Consider the following 23,820-nt stretch of genomic DNA (forward strand, 5'->3'; position numbering starts at 1 on the left):
TATGTTTGGATGTTTAATCAATACACTGTGTACAAAAAAATTCAACTGAAATGAGACAGTGTATGAATGTGTATTCATACAACCATTTCCTAATGAACCCATCTTTAAAAAGGGTCAAAGGTCTCAAGATTGCATCAAAATAAAATAGAAAACAAAGAGGGTGGGGAGGAGCAACAAGAACAATTACATTCTTACCGTCCCACAAGAGACACAAAGGTCAAAGTTTTCACAGAAAACATTCCATATATCTGACCCACAGATAACACTGACAGTAGCCTTCATGTTAGGAGCTCATGATTCTCACGCCACACACACATCCATCTGACACTCTGACAGAGGAAAGTTCGATAACACACACACGCTGCTCTTCTTCTCATCACCTTCAATGCTGGAATGAGTCTCACAGGTCAGCATTTGAAAATTTAAAAACCAGTTGTGACTCCGTGCAGTTCTTCCTTCTTTAAGGAATCATGACTGTGTCTAAATTCTATTGGCCTTTTTTCTTTTTAAAGTGCTACCAGAATTTTTCTGAATCACATAGGAAGGTAAAACTTGCCGACGTCTGTACAAACCCGACCCATGAAGGGAACATGAAGCAATGTCAGGTACACAGTACAACAGCCACAATGAGAAGGTAATTCAGTCGTATGAAAAGCTTAGGACACTCCCATTTCCGTGTTGCTGAAGTGAAGCAGCTCCCATAATGCTCAGGCGTGGGGGCTCGTTTCGGCCTCGCTGTTAAAATGATGCCGGTAAAAACACAGCGCGTCAGTGAGTGAGTGACACAGATTCCCTGCAGGATCAGTCTCTCTGCTCTCACAGAGCTGCAGTTTGATCAATGAATGGCTCCTCCGGGGGGGGGCAACAGATTTTTCCCAGGCTAGTGTCCGTGCTGCGGGTGCTGGTTGTGTTGGTTGTTGGCGGGATGGTTGGGGGGCAGTGGGGGTCCGTTGACGCCGGGGTGGTAGAAAGCGCAGTTGCTCTCGTACCGGCAGCTGCCCTTCATCATGAAGTGACGACACACGGGCCTCTTGGACATGTCTGATGGGGGGGGACAGAACAGCGTTAGCGTCTAACAGACACACACTTCTCCAAACTGTGGAGCACCACCTTCAGGAAATATTATTATTATTATATATATTAAGGCTGCCCTCAAATAAAGATTTTTCTAGTCGACTAATCGTCGTCAAGTCAGGCGATTAGTCGACTAATCGTCTCACGTGTATGACACATTATGATTTATAAAACAAAATACATCATAATGACATTTTGGTTTCAGTTTCAAAGGCTGATGAAGAACGTTATTATAACAGCACGGTACGTTGTGCTTCAATAAAACTGTAATAATTAACCGTTGAAATAGAAATTAAACTGTACACGTAGAAAGCACATGAGAGTCACAGCGCACCGCACGGACGGAGCGGTCTGCCCAGCAGCGGTACAAACAGCAGAACCTCCGGTAAGGATTCTTAATGTGTGTGTGAACAAGCAGCGAGCACACAAACTGAACATTGAGTTTCTAGTTTCTCTAATTTATATCTGTATATAACAACCCAATAAATACTACACTGGATACAGCAACAAACATGCTCATCGGCAAAAATCGCTCCCCACATTCTGCCCTGATCCTGAAATGAAAGCTTGGATTGATCGTGTTCTGAGCTCAGAATGATTATATATTGTATGTTTATATATGTTGATACAAAGCTAGGCTACTGCCTGACCCACTGCTGCTGTTTTCCTCTGAGTCTGAGGAAGGAACACAACTTGTCGGGGATAATAAAGCTCTGTGTTTTGTTATGATGGCGTTGATTCGGGGGAACCTTTTTTCCAGCTGAGTTTGCATGTCACCTCTTGGGGCTCGTCCCTTACAGGCTCAGAAGGATCGCACTTTGGATATCCTGCCCGATAAAACAACTGAAGGACCAGGCACAGCTCGGAAGGAAGTCTGAGGAGGTTTCCGGCTGACGCGTCATAGCACATGCAGGGCGCAGATTTTTTTTTTCCTTTGACTAAGAGACGTATGAAAAAGTCCACGAATGTTTTTTCCGCCGACTAACGATTAGTCGACCACTTGGGGGCAGGCCTAATATATATATACTTTTTTAAAAAGGCTATGTGGAGGGAAGCACCCTTATATCAATAAACAATAAAAGACTGGATTTCCATTTTTAAGAAGATGGAAATGTTTCTATTTTTCATCAGGAAACACAAGTATTTTTTCCTGATGAAAAATAGAAAGATTTCAGCCGTTTTGGATAATATTTTTGAAGCAAGGACTTTGCTTCATTTCTGTAAAGAAAAAAGGACATTGTTTTTTCTTATGTGTTTTATATAATTCTTTGATTTTGCATGTTTTTCTTGTTTATTGGTTTACTAAATTTGGTTTTGGAGGAGGTTTTTCATTTTTATGTTTTTGTATGAGAGAAAATTAAATGTCCATAAAGGTTATTGTTTGAATACATAAATATATATATATATACACACATATATTGTCCCACATACCATTCATGTTGTTGTGTCCTCCTCTGGGCCCCCCTCGTCCCCGGCCCCTGAAGCCCGGCTCGCCCCCCCCTCGGCCCCGTCCTCCTCTGTGGAAGGGGCCGCCTCTGTGCGGCCCTCCCCTCATGGAGTCGTCTCCCCAGTAGTTGCCGTTGTCTCCCCGGCCCTGGCCCGGCGGCGGCCCCATCATGCGCGGGCCCCCGCCGCTGTTGAAAGGCGGGCCATGGTTGTGCGGGGGCGGAGGGTGGTTGAAGCGAGGAGCGCCGGGGGGGTTGTTGGGGGGGTATCCGCCATTCATGGGCATGGGTATGTGCATGTTCATGTTGTTCATGCCCGGACCGTGGCCCAGCAGCCCTGGGTTGACTACAGAGAGAGAGAGAGAGAATAATGAGTCACAGAAGAAGCAAAGCATCATGGGACCGCAAGATTAGATGGGGGGTTTACCTGGTGGAGGTCCGTTGGGGTTCTGGTTCTGGGTCTGCTGCAGGGAGCCCAGCAGCTGTTTGATCTTGTCGGAGAAGTTGGGCTGCTTGATCAGGTCTTCAGTCGACTGGTTACCAGAGGCTCCCTGATGACACACACAATAAATGGTTCAGTTCCAGATAGGGGAGACTAAATGTTTTTGTAGACACACTGATCTGTACGTTGTAATATGTAAATGATAAATTGAGGGATAATATTTTTCTTTAAAAATGTCAGGCTGATGTTTTGTTTTGATAGTTGATTAAATGTGGACATTTTTGCACTAAAACCACGGAACGATTTGGAGTCATGGTCATCTATAAGTTATTATGCTGCTATTATTTTACTGGTCCAGCCCACTTGAGATCACATCTGGCTACAGAGGGCCCCTGAACTAAAATGAGTTTGACGCCCCCAGTCTACATATTGACTATTTTGATTAGCGCGTTAAAAACAGGAAATCAGGACTGTCAAATAACATATGAATTATTCTCCTGCTGACTGGTCTCACCATGATGGAGGTGAGCAGCTCCTGCACGTTGACAGTGGGGGCCACAGGGTTGCTGACGGGGTTTGTCTGCGGACTGCGGGAGCTGTTGCCCAGGTTACTCATGTTGCCTAGGTTGCCCATGTTGCCCAGGTTACCCATGAGGTTGGCGAGGACAGGCGGCAGCTTTGAGCTCTCGCCCGGGGCCAGGGAGCCCGACTGGGTGTCCATGGGCTCCTGGTAGCCATCATCCATCGAGGATGAGTCCTGCGGGGGGACACAGCATCACACACACATTACACAATGAGGCTAATGAGACAGAGGGTGTGTGTTTAAATATTTTTGAGTATACTAACCTCATCCAGTGGGATGATTCGGGGGGGCATGGGTTCATACGGCTCGGGGTCTGGTTCATGTGGACTGTCCGGCACGCTAGTGATCAGAAAAAGATGGAAATTATTAACACTGCAGCTCCCCCCTGACTGTTCTTCTTCTTCTTCTTCCTTCTATTCTTAATTAGGTATTTTCTCACATTCCCCTTTCCATCCAATAGTGCTGAACGGTTTATTTATCAAGGGGTCACAACATTTATAAGGTCTCAGATCCAATATATACCCAACAATAAAACTGAGAATGTAAATAACACAGGTATAACAAAAATGAAATGAAATTAGAGATGCGTTATATATAAGGTCATCCTACATATTACAGAAACACAGTCCAATATACTTAGGAAAAGGGTTTACGAATAGTTTGTAATTCATTTATTAATGAGGTTGTGAACACTTTATAAATCATTAATAAGCTTTTATAAGACAAGAGATAAACAAAACATCAAGGTGGATGGGGTGGGGGGGAGAATCAGATCAGTAGGCTGAATAATTTGGCAAATGAATTTTGACGACAACAGATATCTCCATGGCAACTTGTCTATCAGAGTCTCCGGTGAAAGGAAACATTTATTCATTTCCTGTATACTGGTAGTTGAATAAAAAAAAATACAGACCTATGTTATGACCCATTTCTCTGTAAAAAGGGTCGCGCACACCCCCATGCAAAAAAATATAAATAGAAGACTATGGAGGTCTATTTTAGCAAATCTGCACGGCGCTAGCGGAGCACTCACGCGCTGCTCTCACGTCTGGTGTAGCCACTTTCATTGATAACAATGGAATCTATTGTTGCAACGTGCGCTCAACAGGCGCTCAACACGCGCTGCGCTTCAGTTGCGGGTCCAGTGTAGCCACGGCTTAAGTCATCCTGCCAAATAGTGAGCCTGTGTTGATGTATGAAATCTATGTTCTAACAGTTTTATAAATGGTTCTTCATGATTAATAAAGTGTTTACAACCTAAAGTATAACCTAATTATAAACCCTTTATCAATCCTTTATAAGGGTAGTCTTATTGTAAAGTGGTACCCATATTTTTAAAATAGAGCCAAGAAGCATCCGGCCTGGCTTCCTACCTCTCTTTGGTGAGGAAGATCTCCTGCAGGATGCCCATCTCTCTGTCTCTCTGGGACATTTTCTCTGTGCTGTTGGCCCCTTGGCTAACCAGGCAGCCCGTCAGCGCCAGGGGCCTGGGCGGGGACCAAGGGACCCTCTCCTCCATGGTGTCGTGGGAGAGGCGCCGGGCCATCTCGAACGTCTGCCTGTCCATCATCAGCTCCCGTTTGGCGGCCTCGCCGAAGTCCTTGATCTTGTTGACGTTGACTGTGAGTGAGAAAGAGGTTAATATTTGTGTCCTGCTTTAAACACAGCGATCACCACTCCAAGCACACGCTGTACCTCTCTCCGTCTCGTCCAGGTCAAAGTAGAAGTAGTGTTTGAGCTGCTCCTCCTCCGCCCAGTGGACTGTCTTCTTCTTCTTGCCCTTCTTGGTCAGACTCTCCTCCTCCCCCCGAGGTTCTGCCAGAGCATTAGGCTTCTCCCCTGCAAACAATAAGACACAGTAACAGTTAGCACACCCTCATTCTGGATTAATCCTTCACAAGTCCTTTTGTTTAGTTTGATGTCCTGTATATATTCATGTTGCATTGCTGGAGGAGCCTGGCAGTTTAGTTTCTCATTTCATATCTACACTGTAGCTCAGGGGTGTCCAAACTCAGCCCGGGGTCCATTTTGAATCGGCCCCTCAGCAAATTCTAAAAGAATAATGGAATATGGCCCACACCTGAAACTTGTGCTTGTCTTATCTTGTACTTTTTAAATATATATGTTGACAAATAAATAACACCGGAGTATTCATGTGTTAATAAGGCCACTTTTCAAATAAATTCAGTCGATTAAAGTTGAACCTTTTTTTTAAAGTTGAATTTTGTTTGAAATATATAAATAAATGAACCCCCGTGGAGAGCTGTGACTTAGCCCTTCGTAGGATTTTCTATATGTGGCCCTCAGTGAAAAGGTTTGGACCCCCCTGCTGTAGCTACTGCGCATGTGACATAAAGCTCTCTGAACCTTTTGGACCTTTGAATTAAACTATAGAAAAACATCAAAAATATCTCAAATCATGTGAGTGTGTGTGAGGACTGACCGTTGTCACAGGCCTCGGCCTCCTCCATGGGCACGGGGGTCCCAGGCCGATCCGGCTCCTGGTTCTCATCAGCAGGAGTGATGGAGGTAGCTCCTTCAGGGGAGGAGGGTTTAGTCGAAGAGGACGAGTACACAGAGGGTTTGCTGTCAAAGGGGTTTGCCTGAGAACAAAGAGAGGGACAATCAGAACCTCAGAAACAAACTAAAATAATAAAATCTAAATTCAAATCATGAAAATATATATAAATTGACTTCATTCTGAGACAAGTGGACTCACAGTATGCCCTGAAGGCCTGATTTTGTTTTCACAGATTCTTAACTCTACAAAGAAGTGACTACTCCCTAATTGTTCATTGTTCATGTCCTTGTATTTGATTTTTTCTTATCTGTTATATGCTGAAAAGGACTATGAACAGATTAAGGTCATACAGTTTGCTGTAAGAATGTTTGACACAACATTTCAATAAAAAGTTAATAACAAAAAAATGATAATAATAAAATAATATATATATATATATACATTTGGAGGATGTTTTGAACTCACAAGACCGTAAAAGATTAACATTAAATGATAGAAAATGGTCCTTAGTATGTGTTGGACTGACAGTAGGTGCGTACCTTGTTAGATGTGGGGGACACGGCCTTGGTGCTACTAGGACTGGTCGGAGCAGATTTCTTCTTCTTGATTTTGATCCCGGGAACTGGAGCAGAGTTCAGAGCATCCAGGAACCCTGTGCACTCCATGGCTGCAGGAGGGAAACAGGAGACAGTGAGCACAGCTTGCTACATCACTCTTTAATATATCATTTAAAATGTGTGTATGAACGTACGTTGAGCTGGAATGATCTTGATTTTGATCTCTTTGGCCGAGTTGATGGTTAAGGGTTTGTATTTTTTTTCCAGAGGCGGGGCATCTGTTGGACCACTGCTGAAGCACAAAAAGAAACATGTCAGTGCTCTGATCCGCCACCGGATGGCAGCAAGGAGCCAGCTGCACGATCACACAGCAGACAAGCAGATATGGGGGGGGGGGCAGTACCTTGGCCTCTTGAGGACAGGGGGCTTGATGTTGTACTTGTCCCCCAGCTGAAGGGCGATGGGCGTCTTCTTAGCCGGGGCCGGGTTGAGGGTGTCTATTTCCAGTCCTACACAACACACAACACATTTAATCCCTCAGACAGAACGTAGAAAACGAAAACAACATCATCCGAACTCATCGTCGGGTTTACCTATGGAGCGGATCTTGGTGTGGCTGGGAGCATGAGCTTTGGGTTTCTCCTTCTTCTTCTCCTCCTCCACAATCTTTTCCTTCACCTCCTTCACTGCCACCTTGCCCTCTTCTTTCTTCTTCTTCTTATCTGCAAGAGAAAGGATCAGTGGTGCTAAGTAACAAAGCACATTTACTCAAGTACAGGATCTGAGTACTTCTACTTTTACTTCAGTACAAGACCTGAGTATTCTCCCACCTGATTAGGGTAATATCAGATAGGAGTCATGGTGAGCACAGGTAAATGAAGGGTGTGTACCTGCAGGAGAGTTATTGCTGGACACACTCTGGGAGCGGATCGTAGCCATCCAGCCGTCCACAAGCACGGTCGCCAGCTTCCTCAGCTCTAAGGGGGACGGACAGGTTGATTAGTACAAATAATACACACTACTGATATATCAGGATGGTTTTCATTCTCAAAGCAAACTGACCTTCTGTTTCTCCTGACTTGCTCAGCTGCTTCACCAGCTTTGCGGTGTTATTCTGGTGGGGGAAAAAAGGCACAAACAGGAAGTTAGAGACTACAGTTCTACAGATTCCTGCAGACATTACTACTGCCCGACACCTACCTGTTTGAGGTGGTCCACCTTGAGGGGGAGCTTCTGCAGGGTGAGCAGGATGAGCTGCAGCACAGGGGTGTTGTTGGTGGTTTTAGAGTAGGTGAGCCAGGCATTGAGCATCCTGTAGCCCCCGACTCTGATAAACCTGATGGAAGAGGGAACAGATTGTTGCTATCCCAGCACAAAATCATAAAAAGGACATTCTTTATTACATTAATGGTATTAGTACTGTTATTAAGCAGATCATTTGACCCATTGGAAGCTATAAAAATACCCTATATACAACTGTGTTTAAAAAAGTAACAAACTGACTCAATAAACCAAAAATGTAGTCAATTTAGATCCTAAAACTTCCTGTTTCTTATAAGTTAATGAATGTTTACCGAAGTACAATTTATTCAGATATTACATAAACACTCTAAAACTCTGGAAAAAGCTAGTAAGAGGATTTTGAGTTTACCTTTTTTAAACTTTTTTAAGAGTCGACAGTTAATTAAATGGAAACCTTTCAAACTTTTACCCACCCGTGTTAATATTACAAAGGACACATGCGATATACAGCATACAGAGTGGAAGCCAGGTTTACCTGTTGAGGATGTCGTGAGATTTGGTCTGCAGCAGGATGCTCAGGTACATACACCTACTGACCATCTTGGTAGAAGCTTTCATCAGGCTGCATGAAAAAGAAGCGTGTGTTAAGATATCATGAGTGGAAGAGGATTCAATTGAGGCACAAGGTTGTGTCACAGCTACTTCCTGTTGCTCACCTGTACACCTTGGGGACTCCCTCCAGACTTCGTAGCTCTCCATCCTTCCCAAGTAGAGACTCCACACCCTTTAGGATCTCCCTGGGATCCACAGGTCCCCCTGCCATCTTTGAAAAACACACATCCAATCATTAATACACATGGCATGGGTGCATTATGGTTTCTTTATGAACAGCAAATATTTGGAAGCTATGGATGGGTTGATTTAGAAAGGACTTTATGCTTGCCAAATGGACAGGGGAGCTCCACATCACAACAACACACCCAGCCTATCTTTAAGAATCAGGACTGTTCGTTCCAAATAGTTTCCAACAAGGCAGTCACACAACCTCTAAGGCCAACAGCGACAGCAGTCCCCTCACCACGGAGACTGAATCACTTCAACACCACAAACCTGGTCTTTTCAAAGTCCCTCCAACAACAGGGTGCAACACACTGATGCTTAACACTCTGAACAACTGGAACATTTCTCACTCTGCCAAACAGTCTGACCCACTATCCGGCGAATCATTTGAACATCAGACCAGAAGAAATAAACATGGTCTGGTCTGGTATCATGGCCACATACATACTACTACAGCATATCCTCCTGCTCCATGTTGCTCCTGCAGCCCCGAACTCCACATGGTTCACCAGATGAGCAGTGTCCCCTCTCTGGGACTTGCAGGACAGACATGTAGAGGACACTGGTCTCATTATAGAGTGACGCAACATTGTTTATTCCAGTTCAGACTCTTTAAGAGGCAGCAGCAACCACAGAACACAGCTGCATGTTACAGACTTACAAAATGTTACACGTTCACTGCAAATCCACCTGTTTTATTTAACGTATTACTAAATGGAACACTGATTCCCTAATCGTAAAGTAAATTATTAATATGTGATTAATAGCTTTAACTATGATTTTTAAAATTAAATATTAAATCAATGTTTCAGACACAAAGAATACCATAAAGTAGAAAGTTTTGTTAGAACAAAAATATCCAAAGATATGACTTAATGAAAGAAATGTTACCGGTAATGATTGATCACATTTTTAATACCACACCCTGTCACAATCATACACATTTGTGCAAAAACTGCAAGTCAAATAAAAACAATGGTAATAGAAACATCTTCAGTATAAAACCCTACTGAGGAAATCAGATGAAATGACCAAAACAATTCAAGAATAATTCAGATTATACAACCCAATGAATAAAAAAACTGTATGAAGAATGAAATGCTTTAAAACTGTAAAATGACTACGTTATATCCTCAGGGGTGTTTAAGGACATCACTGCCAGCAGGACACTATCGGCCACCTACAGGACACCTTATGATCACACTGAGACTGTACTGACTGTGGACAATAGAGAAATGCATTACAAATTAATAGAATAGTTAGTGCAATATCACATGACAAGAGTCACAAATAGTCATACGTTAACCTGACTGGAAACAAACTAATGAATAAAAGGTGTTCGATGTGTTATTATTTAAATCTGTCTACTTTTAATCTTTGAAAAGTCCAAAGTGATCAAAACAGACAGCCAACAAAGGGTTAATTTGTCTTTATGAATATCTTGAATTAAAAGCATTAAACAATTATTCTACCAAAAGGGGTCTTATTAAATATAAACAAATTGCTTTATGAGTTAATTGCTTGGGTCATATAAAGCATGCACATATTTTTCGCAGGTTTCATACGTTTTCTAATGAAACCGTCATCCTGCCAATTTGTCCACTCGTATAAAGAACCTGAATTTCGGACGGAATTCAATTAATTGGAAATGTCATGATGTGAGGAATCAGTTAGGTCTTACCCGTGTAACTGTAGTAGAAGTTTTATATAGTCTCAGACCTCCACAACACTGCAAATTACCCAATTCCTGTAAATGTCACAGTTGTCACATAACAAAATCAGTTTTAAACATGGCCCTGCTTCAGTGGGGAAAGAACATTATTTGTGTCATACTGGGGTGTTCAGATATATATCACTGGTAAATTATTGTAAACAAACCACTCTTCTAGAAAAAAATAAGACTTGCTATATTTTCTTTAAGGTGGCTCAACAACAGACTGAACTATGACTAAGGAACACTCATCATAGGGACACTGAATAAATCAAATAACAATGTAAGACGCCCTCGGTTATATAAGGGCAGTTGAAGCAGCCTATAAAAGGCATGCGCTTAAGCTGTCATGTGTCATATCTAAAACAGGCCTACTCCTGTCAGAGGGGGAGGGGCGGCTATCACAGCCTCCCTCAGTTAACCACTTCCACGACAACCCAATGCCGGCACAAGCAACAATGGCTCTATCTCTGGCAAACCCGAGCTGGTGTGAAGGAAAACAAGTCGGCGACGACCAGATATTTACTGAACCCGCCAATGCGATGAAAAAAAATCTGCCTGAACCTTCTCTGCATTTCGGTTTTGTTAAACGAGAGAACTCCCAAATGTTGCTCCGACAACACCGCCATCCCCCGGAGCTGTCCGAAGACGAAAAGCAAACCACAACCAATCCGCCATGTTTGACAATTCCGACTGTTTGTGCTTCGAAAGACCACTTCGCTCGATTCATCCTGCAATCTTTATCCACAGATTGCCGAGTCCCTGTGCTTTAGTTTTCGACATGTCAGCACACACAGTGCTTCATAGAATATATCCACAATCCTCAAGCTAACGCAATCTTTATGTATAGATTGCTGTGGGTGTTCGTTCCGTGGAGCAGCCCCTACTAAACAAACCTGGCAAGCTAAAAGTCCGACTTCATTAAGCAGTAATTTAATTTCTATGCCTACGGCAATCTTTATGAGTAGATTGCTTATGGTTATTTTATAAATATACTGACAATTTAGTTTTTGTACAACCCGTCCATTCCGTCTCACACACAAAGAAACGGAGCCTGGTGCCTCCGTCCACTTTCCTGTGTGAGCTCATACTATAACATTGTCTATATTCAAATTGTTTGCCAAAAACAAGCTAACTTACGGTACCGGCTAACCAGCTACCGCTAAGTAATTTTTCTATTTGTTTTACTTAAATGAATCTCGATTCAATTTAACTTCAAAATCAACTTACTATTGACACTATAGATCCTCAGCGTTTCGGGTGTATTAGAGTGTGCTTTTCAGGCACTTATATCTCTTATTTCATCAAGTTTATATCGTCAACCTTCATGGTTTTAATATCAACTGAAATACGTCTTATGGGTGGGGCTGTAATAGCTAAAGGCTAGCCTTTCCTTCAGGAACAAACTTGAGGCAAAAATAGTAATCAAATGTCCAATACTTGAAGAAAAAAATATGAATGTGAGTAGAGTTGTTCAAAGTCCTCGACGGATCAGTCTTCGCCAAAGCAAATTCAAACCTGCAAAACACACAAAGAAACAGACATTCAATGTCGACTCTTTCGACAAACTTCATCGTCCTTCGTCTTTATCAAAGTCCTCTGTTGGTTGTTGAAAACATTCAATAAAAAAATCGCATTTTAGACGGAAAATATGTTATAAATAAGTCTTGCTGTCTTTCTGACTTCACTTACCTCTGAACAAATCCAGGAATGAGCACGGGCGGGAGGGACTTGCCTTTTATACCAAGTGACGTTTTTTACGTCACGAGCAACGTTTCCTTTTTGTTCACTGAAACAAAATGGTGGATAACCGACCTTCACTGATCTGCCAAGGGCAGAATGGCGTATCACATGTGACGGATACTATTTCTGTAATTACCTACACAGTTTCACCTCCAAAGTATTGCATATTTATATCATATAGTAGATATAAAAGACCCTCAACGCATTTTGTTGATTAAGCTGGATTTCGGTAATCTTATTGTATACATATTTAGTTCATTATATTTGTTCAAAATGGCGACTGGTTTGTCTGTCGGGTTTTTAGTTGATACTCACATGCGTCACTCATAATATTAGTAATATTGTTAATTCACAACAGACTACAATAAAAATGACAGAATGTGCATGTACACATATCCACATAGTAATTAATAATATGCATAGGAATCATACCATTTTCATTATATGAAATTGTGCGCTTTAAAATACTACAAACTAGCTTTATCTTTCACCTTTAACCTACAACCCGGAACTGTGACAGAAAAAAATGGCTGCCTCCTTGTCGAGCGTCTCGAAGGTTCTGTGCCGTCTTTCGCCTTCAATTTTACAACCATTACGGCAATATCAGGTATTGCATTCTACTGTACAGATGATATACAGATTTTCCGATTAATGTACATTTCTGTGAGCTGTTTGTAATATGGTTTGAATATGTTAACGCTAGATGAAACGCTGAACGCTCGTCGCACAGTGAGCTAAAGTATTTTACGCACCATGTACCGCTACAGTAAATGACACTTGTGTTTATTTAGTTTGATAAAATTTCGGCACAATACCCACTCTGTAAAACAAAGGACATTCCGCACCAAAAAATCATTTATTGCATTGAAAACAAGTGTCAACGCAGCTTAATGTCAGACAAGATAGCCATGTGTGTCGTGTTAACAGGTTATTTAATTCACCTGTGATCATTTATCGAATTGGTATAATTGTTTTTTATACCATACTGATATGTGTGTTTAGGTTTGGTTTGTTTACACTCTTATGCCCTTTATATTGCATCTGCCACATACAATTCCCTTTTGAATTAGAATCGAGTTTATTGCCAGGTACACCTACAAGGAATTTGTTTGGATGTTTGATGGTGCAAATATTAAACATAAGGAAATAAGTTGTAAGAGAAGGTCAAATATATAACAGTCATAAAAAAAAGAAAATATTACAAAAAACAACAGCTAAAACTAAAGATGAATAAGGCATTAAAAAAAACCGTATGACAATATACAGGTCTGGAAAAAATGAAGAGACCACTGCAGCAATATAAGTTTGTATGTTTTTACTACTTGTGTGTGTTCGAGTAAAATGAAGCTTTTTATTGTATTTATTATTCTATAAACTACTTACAACATTTCTCTCTGTTGGAATTCAAGGTTGAGATTTAAGAAAAATTTGGAGTGGTTTCTTAATTTTTTCCAGAGCTGTATGAAAATATATATGACAAATATATGATACATAGATGGAAAGATACATTATTTATCCCAAATTGGGAAATTATTTTGTCACAGCAGCATATGGACAGTCAATCTACAAGACTTACAAAGTTATTTAAAATAAAGAATAATAAATAAAACAAGATAAACAGAAAAACAACAATATACTATTCTCAGTAAAAAAACAATATCCAAAGTACATTTTACAATATACAGATTAAAATATTATACTCTATACTTTACCAATCTACTGAACATAGTGTGCTATATACATAAAAAAAAAACAGTTGCCTGAAATTGAAATTAAACTATATGCTGTGAGGCAGTGTAAGTACAGTATGTGCAAGTTGTTCCTGCTTATAGAGAGGGAGAAGCTGAACATACTATGAAGACGTGAGTTGTGGATAAAGTTTGTCTTTGAGTAATAAACATTCACAGTCAGTGGTTTCATGCAACCATAACCATTTGGCTGAGCTCTTAGGCTTGTTGTGATGATGATGATGATGATGATGATGATGATGATGATGATGATGATGATGAGCTGCTTTCCGCTTGCTTTCAGTCCTGTCTGCAGAGGCTCCCTGTCAGATCATGTGGGGCCCTCTCTCCATTTGCACCCCCCAGTCACTTCTTCTGCCGAGCAGCTTCCCTCCAGAATGATGCTGCTGCTCAGGCTGCTGACACTCTGCACCGCTTCAAGGACAGACCCTGGGATTATCTGGAGAGTGAAGGTACCTGGAAGCAGTCAGTGTCTTTTTTTTTTAACAGGCCGGAGACATAAACAAGGGCACAACAACAGGTTTTTCTAAAATAAATTGTGTTGCGATTTGCATTTAAAAGAAAAGTTTTAGCCATAAGAATAATTGTACTTATTCCGCGGACTATTATCACCCATAAACCAAAATTAAATATTGAAAGGTGTAAATGTAAAACCAATATTGAGTTGCTTCAGAACATTTTGAATCTTAGACCACAGACTTGCAGCATATGGACAGTAGAAAAACAAATCCAGCTGGTGGTCTTCTTCTTCATCACAAAATGTATATGATAGTGATGGTTGTTTTTTTTGTAGCGGTAATCTTGTAGAATATATTAAATTGGAAGACGCTTGAATAAGACTAACAACTGTTGTATCATATATTTAGATTTTTAGCCTTGACGTCTAGTTGGCAGCATTGTTTACCAAGAAATGTTGAGTACCACAAACATTTACGATAAAAATGTATAGTAGGCGTCGCCAGCACATAGAAACTGCCGTATGCTAACTTGCAAATGTTAGGAAATTTGCACACAGAAAATAGACAATAGTTCAAAATGAAGAATCAATTTCTGACATTTTCAGGATCAAAAACGGCAGTTTTAACCAGAGAGTGGCCATATCTGTACTCTCTGTGGGCTGATTTTGATTACCAAGAGTAGTTTTGCGACCATAGGGAGCACAAGTTGAACATTATTATCTCTACTGTGGACAATGATTCAAATAAATATGCAATCTGTCCAATCCAAAGGATCCAGAGTCCCCTAAATCTTCCAAATCGACCCAAAATGTATCAAAATCAGCCCACAGAGATTACAGATATGGCCACTTTTTGTTTAAAACTGCAATTGTTGTGCCTAAAATGTCAGAAATGCATTCAGCTTCCTCAATAACCCCCCAAACCACTCCAAAATTGCCAAACCATGTATAAACTATTGTCCCCATAGGATATAGTGGTGATTAATGCTAATTAACGCAACTTATGCTAATTGCCGAACATATGCAAGTTAGCATCCGGCAGTTTCTATGTGCTGGAGACCCCTACTATACATTTCAAACATCAAACTTTGGGGTACTCAACATTTCCAGGTTCACAGCAGCACTCTACTTGATATTTCAACGCTGTTACAGACTTTGATCTGCACTTTGAACAATCCAAATATGCATATATGTTCATTTAGGTTATCAACATTTTGCCGGGATATCTTCTAACTATATCATTTAATTTTTGTTTCGTTTTTTGTATTTTTTTTTCACTCTTCCCCTGTTGCTGCTTTAACTCCTGAATTTCCCCACGGGGATAAATAAAGTTCCATCTTATCTTGTCAATATTCCTTCCCCCCTGACAGAGTACATTGAGAGGTATGGAACCAATCCAGTGTGGGCCGGCTACAGGAGGAACCACAAGGGCGGCATCCCACCACAGAAGACACGCAAGACCTGCATTGTAATATTATAATCCATCTTCCATTGGATCCATGTATCAAATGTGTCATGTAAAATCACCTTACCCCAGGTTCTGTTTGTGCAGAGAGGGGATAAGGTGTGTGGAAACCCGTGTCCAGTGTGTCGGGATCCAAACATCGTCGTCCACCATCAGGTGGGTTAGCATGTCCTCACCGCACAGTAAACACGAAAGCACTGACGGTACATTGTAGGGTTCTGTTATACATCACTCATCAACGTCTGAGTGTCTGGTATTTCAAATTCTTACATAACTACATATTGTTTACCTAATCTGTTTGCGTAGAAATTGAATTGTTGACATATTTCAATACAAAGCACCTATTTATATAGCACGTTTTATATCCGAAAGGTAACACAAAGTGCTTCCAAACCAAAAACAAAGAAAAATAACAATACTACAAATGAAGTGAAAGTCAAATAAGAATGAAAAAAGTAATATAAAATAAAAACATATTAATAAATGTACTATGTGTAACAACCTTATACAGGCCAGGAGGAGTGGGGGGAGGTACTTAATTCAGGATGGCATTTGGTCCCACTTGACTATTGTCACACTAAGTAATATAATGTACAATAATATATACTAATGCGATTTTGAGCACTGGGAGGCACAGACTACCTAAACAGAGACTAAAATAACTCTTATTACAATTCAAAGCAAAACGCTCCATTTGACTGCTATCTCCACCACATTTGAATATAATTAGTTTATTCTGATCTGGGGCCTCTGGCTACATTGTTTGCTCTGAAATGAACTGGCACATTTCCATTTGAAAATAAATACATAAAATAAGCAAGAAAGTAAACAGTTTTAGTTTGTGCTACTGTAAAGTTTGTAGAAATGAATGACTAACTAGTATGTTGATTTGTCTGACTGAAACATCAATAGAAATGTATTTTTGTGTGTGTTTTTATTTTAGATGCAGCGTATATAATGTAGATTTGGTGGAGATAATTTGTGTTGAGATCTCAGGGACACTTTGATATTGCAATTTACTAGCTTAATTGGTTTTACCTGGTGAAGTTGGATGAACAACATCAGTTAAATTGAACATTTATAGCATTATGAATTTTCCTCGTATGGTATGCTAACCCGGACGTGTCCTCTGCAGAACGTGAAGCTGCTGCAGCAGTTCATCAGTCCCCAGACTGGAATGCTGTATGACCCCACGCGCACTGGTGAGTGAGTGTGAGTGTGTGTGTGTGTTGAATCATGTTGACTTCCAGACTGCTCATCTTGTGTTTGTGGACTGTCTGCAGGTGTGTGTATGAGTCAGCAGAAGAAGCTAACTGCAGCCGTTGGCACAGCGAGAGATCACGGTACGTAACATAAGAGTTAGAGGCCCTATTCTGCTTTTTGTCCCTTTGCTGCAGTGTGTTCTATGTACATGTTGCATGTAGGTGCATGTAAATGGTCTGTAAGCTAAAATCCCTGTGTCCCCTCCAGAGGGAGTTTCTCTCCTACACACTTGTTGTCCATTGTGTGCAAAGAACCTCTAAAATATCTGATTCGAAGAAAAAATGCTACATATTAAAACATTTAATGTTTTTATCCATGCTTGTGCTTCTGTAAGTTTGTTGAGTATTTAAAAACGAATGACTAAATATATAATACTGCAACCAGCGATTGTTATAATTATTTTGTTCAATAAAAGAAACCAATCTACTATTCTCAGTTAATAATATTCAAAGGAGTATCTAAACATTATACAGATTTATATAGAATACTCTCACATTTAGATACTGAACATAGTGTATGACACCATTAAAATGGTGTACAGCATCTTGAAATTTAAAACTAGTGTAAATATTCTGCTATTTTTAAGTGAAGAAATTGGGGAAATCTAAATATCACATTATTTAGCATTGCTAATAATAATAATAAGGCTGCATCATCTTCAAAAACATACATAATTCAGGTATTTGAAGGAATAAATGAGTGATTTCTTTTTTGTATTATACATATTTGTAATAGGATCTTTACCAAACAATGATTTTTCATCAAGTCTCAGCTCAAAAATACTTAATTAAATATTCATCTTTACCAAATGTTGCGCATACTGCGGTTACGGTATTGGACTAGTGTATATTGCAACAGTGAGAAGGACAGCATGATTTGTAATTCACATGAGGATTTTCAGAGTGTTTGTTTTTGGGTTTTCTAATAATATAATTAAAGGTGTCACCTGAAACCTGGGAACACTTCTCACACATTCAGAGTGGAGAAACCTGTTGGAGCACTCACTAAAGATACTGCTGTTAGTGAGGCAAGCAGACCCTCACACACGGCTCTCTCTTTCAGGCCTGCTGCCCTTCCAGATTCCATATGTGGAGTTCTCAGGAGAGGACTACTCCAATTCCCATGATGCCGTGGGGTGCACGCCACCTCCCCCGTCCCTAACCTCCGGAGACACCTGGTATAACTGGTACAGTGAAATAACCCCTAACGAACAGGAAGTAGCCAAAGTGAAGAAGACATACAGGGCTTATCTGAAGTGACTGTCTGACCATGTACACCACAATGAAAATTGCACAATAAAAACATGATGAAAAAGTGTTTTATTGTATCGTTTGTCTTTAGTAGATCTTAACTGCAGATAATCTATGACCTCCCTCGATATGTATAGAAATGTACACTCCTCCACCACCGTTAAAGATGTGACAGTCCAGAATAAAGAGGATAGATAGGTTTTATTATGTCGCTCTGAGGACAGAGTAAGTGTATTGAGGATGTAACGAAAGGTCTCAGGGGTTGACTTTGTTGACCATGGTCTCTCCGAGAGATTCCAGCACCTCCCTCTTGTAGTCGTCAAAGTCTCCGTCGATCTGGTTGACGGAGCGGTCCTCCACCACCCACATGGTGCACTGGGTCTCTGTGATGAGTCGGGCGTCGTGGCTAACGATGATCACGGCTGCACGGGGAGAGAAAATGTTAGATGTTTTTTAAAGATCTCTATTGGGGTTTTCTTCACTTGTTTAGACCAAACAAGTCATTTACTTACTAATGTACTAAATGTGGACAAGTGTGACAGGATTTACTGTTCCGTGTCTGGCTCGAGAGTTTTATATAACATTCTGTCTGCCTGATCATCACATGTAAGTAAAAGGTTTTAAAAATATCGCCATTTTCAATACGTAATCTTTTTCCTCTCCAGAAAAAGCATTGAATCGAGTTTTACAATAACAACATTCTGTCAAACACCAGCTCCTCTTTGAACTCACCAGGAATTAGCCAGTGCCCTGTATAACAGACCCAGGATATGTTTGTGTCATCTGGCTTAACTAGTCCTGATAAACCCTAAACGATGCTACAACACTGGTTACAACAACTCGGGAAGTCAACCCTCAGCCTGGCTAGGAGCGTGTTCACATGAAAGGGGCGGGGTTTGCAGAATATGACCAATCACAAATTTATTTGCACGAAATACCACCAAAGAACGCGTTGAAATACGGATACATTGTGGAAAACTTGGCTTTCCATAATTAGGATGGTAATCTCCCAAAAAGACGTGAACCACCATCGTAGGAGTTAAACTGAAGTTACCTCAATAACATTAACCCTTAGTACAGACCACTGCTTCCAGCTGGGCCTAAAGGTAGATAGAGGGCTAGACTTACATCCAGGTAACTACTAGAACTATCTTATACATGCCACGCCATATAACTGGTTTCCCCACTAGTAACCAGGATAGGCAAAGACCAGCATATGGACCCACGTGTCTTACAGAACCTTTTTCTCACCTCCTTTGTATTCATTGATGGCCTCCGATAAGGCATCGATGGACTCAATGTCCAAATTGTTGGTGGGTTCATCCTATAAGAGAAAAAAGGGTCAGTCAGTCACAGAATTCATTCAGGTATTCTGTCAGTCAGTGTGGAAATAGGTCTGGTACCAGGATGAGGACATCAGGCTGCCGACAGGACAGCTCAGCAAACACTACCCTGGCCTTCTGACCTCCTGTTGAGACACATGCAGACACAATGTTAGAAGGTATCTACTTCCTGTCAGCTGACATGTTGTCTGACGGTTCCGAGTGGATACCGGACAGTTTGGAGATCTGGATGGTGTGGGCGTGGCTCTCCAGGCCGAAGCGTCCCAGGCACTTCCTGCCGTCCTGGTAGGGGAGGTTGAAGTTCCTCATCAGGTACTCTGTGGCTGTCTCCTCCATGTTCAGCTGATCGGCGTACTGCTGGTTGAAGAAGCCCACTTTCTGCAGGAAGACAAGAGGACCAGTTACAGCTCTCCATCGCCTCAGTCAGCTGTGGAAGTAAACTAGGTTCCAGAGCTTTGTTTCATAAAAACAGTTATTATGAATTCTGTTTTTCCATTGTTGTCGTTTGTATTTATGATGTGTCGTCCGACATTACGTAATTAAAAAGGTCCAGGACAATCACTGCTCACTGTTGGAGCTATGAACTGATTTATATTATTTAATAGTTTAACATTCATTTTCTTGCAGTTTTTGTTTATAGTACATGTATTATTATTGAATGTAATTATTTTAGTTAATTACAGTAAACTAAAAAAATAGTTCAAGACAGTTCATTACTGCCTCCTGTTGGAGCTATACGTTGATTTAAAATATAGCTATCCATTTCTCTTTCTACTGTTTTTAAAAAATATATAGTTAATGAGTTATTATTTATTGTAGTTTTCTTAGTTTATTAAATGAATTCTTTATGCTTATATTTTGAAGGTGGTTTTGGGCACCTGCTGTATTGGAGACAGCTGGGGGTGGGATTGAGGCGCCAGAATGAGCAGATGGTTTTATACCAGGGACAGCACAGTGAGAGCTGCAGGGCGCGATCATTACGTGTATAGGAACGTAGGACACTGGATCAATGGCCTGGACTTCTCATTTCTCCTGCATGGATCTGCTTACTGGTGCCCCAGCGGCAGTTTAATTTTGAGTTATGTTTTATTTCTTTATGATTGTTTACCGCTAGACTTCAATTTACAGCAAGTATTAAGTATTCTCGATTGAAGAAAATGTAAAAGTATACATGCAATTGGGACAGAGCCTGTGTTACCATGAGAAAAAAAGGGGGGGAAAAAAAACTAAAATGAAAAGAAAAGTTATCTAAGAAACATTTAATAATATACATTAAAGAAACTTTCAAATCTAGGCAGCTTTGTTTTAAAAAAGATAAAGAAATACCACTTAAATACCATCTCTTAAATTTCCCTCAAAAATTATGTTTTTCAATATTGCATAACAAACTTTTGCGAGTTTATGAAAATAACACATTTGGTTCAGCAGGATAATCTCCACGTATTAACACTTCTTTTATAATAGTAACATAAATGAACAGTAAATGACGTACGTTAGGCTATAAACGAACCACTACGGTTGCATTGGTGTGCATCACCACCGCTAAGCTAAAGGAGGCTAATGTTGGGCTATAAAGGAACTACAGCACGGTCACATGACTTCACGTCACCACCGCTAAGCTAAAGGAGGCTAATGTTGGGCTATAAAGGAACTACAGCACGGTCACATGACTTCACGTCACCACCGCTAAGCTAAAGGCGGCTAATGTTGGGCTATAAAGGAACTACAGCACGGTCACATGACTTCACGTCACCACTGCTAAGCTAAAGGTGGCTAATGTTGGGCTATAAAGGAACTACAGCACGGTCACATGACTTCACGTCACCACCGCTAAGCTAAAGGCGGCTAATGTTGGGCTATAGAGGAAGTACAGCACGGTCACATGACTTCACTTTACTACCACTAAGCTAAAGGCGGCTAAAATTCAATCTTTCATTCCAAAGTTGAAAGATCAATCCCCTGGGATAAATAAACAATTGTGATGTGATGATAAAGACATTAGGAAAACCAATGCTACGACAGTAAATATTTCTGTACAATTTTTGGTCATTTAGATGGATGTAACCATCACAATATAAAAGCCACATCGAGAGACGCTTATTTTCTAGTAATAGTAACGGAATACTTTAAAGAAACCCTCCCAACCCTGAGCATATGGATAACAGTTTACAAAGAGTCACACATCAACAGGAAGTCACTCACCAAGCGATGATTCTTCCTCATCTCTCCTTTAGTCTGAAATACAGATCATCCCATTAGCTAGGAGCACAGGTATTCTGTAATATTCAAATGTGAGCATCTCTGAACACTTACAGGCTGCAGTTTCCCAGTGAGCAGCAGCAGCAGGGTACTCTTCCCCACACCATTTGGTCCGACTATACAGACTAAAGGGAGCAGAAGTCAAGTAAGTACACCGCAAGACGAGACTGAAGATTAACTATGATGTTAACGATTCAGCTTCTCTGCCATGATCTCAACATTAAGAAAATACTAACCTACTGCCATGTTTGATTATGTTAAAATGCAAACTGAACCTTTTTTAAAATTTGTATTGCAGACGATCTTCACGTGTTGTTCTTAACCCTTAAACGGGCAATCACTTGATTGCCATCTTCTACGCTACACACTTACTACTACACTGTTATTACACCCATGTTATACTATTATTATATTATTTCACCTGTTATACCGTAATACTGTTATTTCATCCACGTAACGCCAATATTATACCAATATTACACTACTATTACACCCATGTTACACCATTAATACACATTACACCCTTAGTATACCCATGTTAAACTGTTATTTTTTCGATATTACATGTTATTAGAATCATATTACAACCATGTAACCTCAATATTACACTATGTGTTATTACACACATTTTACTCATGGATACATACTGTCATATGACTGTATCCCCCAGTATACAGAAAGCATTTAAAGGTTAACCATGAAATAACGCAGGAAACTTACTCCTGGACTCCATGTCGATTCCAAAGTCCACATTTTTGAAGAGAGGCTTATTCTCATATCCAAAGTCAACACCTGTAAAGAGGAAAGAGCGTGGAGTCAGAATGGTGAATCACTTTCTGAATGTAAAGGAAGAGGCTGAACGCCACACTGAGACACATGCTGTGACCTCTAAACTAAAGCTAACGGTTGCTACTTATCCAAACGGAAATCTCTAGCAACATTGTCATTAAAATCTGCAGGCAGCTGGCGATCATGGTGATGAGATGAGGAGCAGTGGAAGAGGGAGGAGCGCAGCATCCTCTAGTGGCTGGAGGTTATCAAATGCCCCTTTTGGGGTCGAACACATGAAGTTGTGAGGCACGTTGGACTGGCATCAGGTGTCGACTCGTGTCAACTTTCAACGTTTCTAAGCCGATCATAACCAGCTGACCCTACCATTTGATCATCAGGGTGTTTTTTTGATCGTGTATTAAAATACTGTTTGTGAGAAAGTGATGTCGTAATAAGAAAACATTCATTCTGCCTCTTCTGGCTCCACTCTTGTTATTATTAACCGTGACATTTTAACAGCGGTTGAAACACTGGACAGATCTCAGGGTAGCAACCGACTCACACCGAAATAAACAACTACTCCTTATTTGCCGTAGACTGATATTTACGGACAGATATTTAAGGATATCTGACGGCAATCGTGGTCATTACAATATTGAACTACTTTCAACTCTGAAAGAATTAGCTTGGGAGCGATGAAGTGTTCTTTCCGGAATAATTAAATGTTCAAAAGAGGATGTGTGAAAAATATAAGAATTAATTTACTGTAGTAAGGAGATTTTTGGGTGTTATTTATAGTATTAGAAATGGGAACGGAAACACTGTGTACAGTTCTGAGCCACCATTTACTTGTTTTAAAATGTACGAAAATATGAAAAATAACACTTTTAGAGTAGCTGCTCTACTAATAAAATGACTTTAATTAACTCATTGTTTCTGCACTATATACGTTAATTATGGCACAAACACACTGAGGTCAAGTAAAGTTAATGTAACCTAATCTGTAGTTCTGCTTTATATTCAGGGTTCAAACTCGTTTTTATCATTGTAGATTGCATAATGATTGTTTTTTTATTAATCAATTAATGTTTTGCTCTGTAACATGT

General features: G+C 40.4%; 3 protein-coding genes across 4 annotated transcripts in view; 1 reads left to right on the top strand and 2 right to left on the bottom strand.

Annotated features, from left to right (window-relative positions):
* ppp1r10 (protein phosphatase 1, regulatory subunit 10) lies at window positions 1-12,196 on the bottom strand. Of its 2 annotated transcripts, none has more exons than XM_063898786.1 (19): window positions 12,108-12,196; window positions 11,646-11,933; window positions 8,581-8,687; window positions 8,400-8,486; window positions 7,823-7,958; window positions 7,685-7,736; window positions 7,513-7,599; window positions 7,216-7,344; window positions 7,026-7,131; window positions 6,817-6,911; window positions 6,605-6,732; window positions 5,988-6,147; window positions 5,240-5,383; window positions 4,918-5,164; window positions 3,808-3,883; window positions 3,476-3,718; window positions 2,947-3,070; window positions 2,506-2,865; window positions 1-1,041 (listed from the first exon to the last, which is right to left on the bottom strand). In XM_063898786.1, the coding sequence occupies exons 3-19, from the start codon at window positions 8,685-8,687 to the stop codon at window positions 881-883; spliced, it is 2,442 nt and encodes an 813-aa protein (XP_063754856.1). In that variant the 5' UTR covers window positions 11,646-11,933; window positions 12,108-12,196; the 3' UTR covers window positions 1-880. The 2 variants fall into 2 exon arrangements, with proteins under 2 accessions (XP_063754856.1, XP_063754855.1); XM_063898785.1 differs by having other exon boundaries at window positions 6,817-6,914.
* mrps18b (mitochondrial ribosomal protein S18B) lies at window positions 11,640-18,408 on the top strand. The gene is made up of 7 exons (XM_063898827.1): window positions 11,640-12,765; window positions 14,190-14,358; window positions 15,734-15,831; window positions 15,916-15,984; window positions 16,964-17,030; window positions 17,112-17,171; window positions 18,154-18,408. Exons 1-7 carry the CDS (start codon window positions 12,685-12,687, stop codon window positions 18,348-18,350), a joined length of 741 nt encoding a protein of 246 aa, XP_063754897.1. The 5' UTR covers window positions 11,640-12,684; the 3' UTR covers window positions 18,351-18,408.
* The window catches only part of abcf1 (ATP-binding cassette, sub-family F (GCN20), member 1), a 21,974-nt gene continuing 16,545 nt past the window's right edge, over window positions 18,392-23,820 (bottom strand). The window contains exons 19-25 of the mRNA XM_063898788.1: window positions 22,664-22,735; window positions 21,998-22,068; window positions 21,887-21,919; window positions 19,894-20,062; window positions 19,745-19,809; window positions 19,593-19,665; window positions 18,392-18,763 (exon numbers count right to left, since the gene is read on the bottom strand). Of these exons, the coding sequence (XP_063754858.1) occupies window positions 18,597-18,763; window positions 19,593-19,665; window positions 19,745-19,809; window positions 19,894-20,062; window positions 21,887-21,919; window positions 21,998-22,068; window positions 22,664-22,735 (650 nt within the window). The 3' untranslated portion in view covers window positions 18,392-18,596. The remainder of the gene's footprint in view (window positions 18,764-19,592; window positions 19,666-19,744; window positions 19,810-19,893; window positions 20,063-21,886; window positions 21,920-21,997; window positions 22,069-22,663; window positions 22,736-23,820) is intronic.

The sequence above is a fragment of the Eleginops maclovinus genome, chromosome 13, assembly GCF_036324505.1.
Source record: "Eleginops maclovinus isolate JMC-PN-2008 ecotype Puerto Natales chromosome 13, JC_Emac_rtc_rv5, whole genome shotgun sequence".
Lineage (NCBI taxonomy): Eukaryota > Metazoa > Chordata > Actinopteri > Perciformes > Eleginopidae > Eleginops > Eleginops maclovinus.

Excerpts from the sequence above, each read along its gene's own strand:
- ppp1r10 (XM_063898785.1), bottom strand. The coding sequence starts at position 8,687 with ATGGCAGGGGGACCTGTGGATCCCAGGGAGATCCTAAAGGGTGTGGAG. Across the intron at positions 7,345-7,512 it reads CAGCAATAACTCTCCTGCAG|ATAAGAAGAAGAAGAAAGAA; the intron begins GTACACACCCTT and ends TTTCTCTTGCAG. Across the intron at positions 3,071-3,475 it reads AGCTGCTCACCTCCATCATG|GGAGCCTCTGGTAACCAGTC; the intron begins GTGAGACCAGTC and ends GTGTGTCATCAG.
- mrps18b (XM_063898827.1), top strand. The coding sequence starts at position 12,685 with ATGGCTGCCTCCTTGTCGAGCGTCTCGAAGGTTCTGTGCCGTCTTTCG. Across the intron at positions 17,031-17,111 it reads GTATGACCCCACGCGCACTG|GTGTGTGTATGAGTCAGCAG; the intron begins GTGAGTGAGTGT and ends GACTGTCTGCAG. Across the intron at positions 17,172-18,153 it reads TGGCACAGCGAGAGATCACG|GCCTGCTGCCCTTCCAGATT; the intron begins GTACGTAACATA and ends TCTCTCTTTCAG.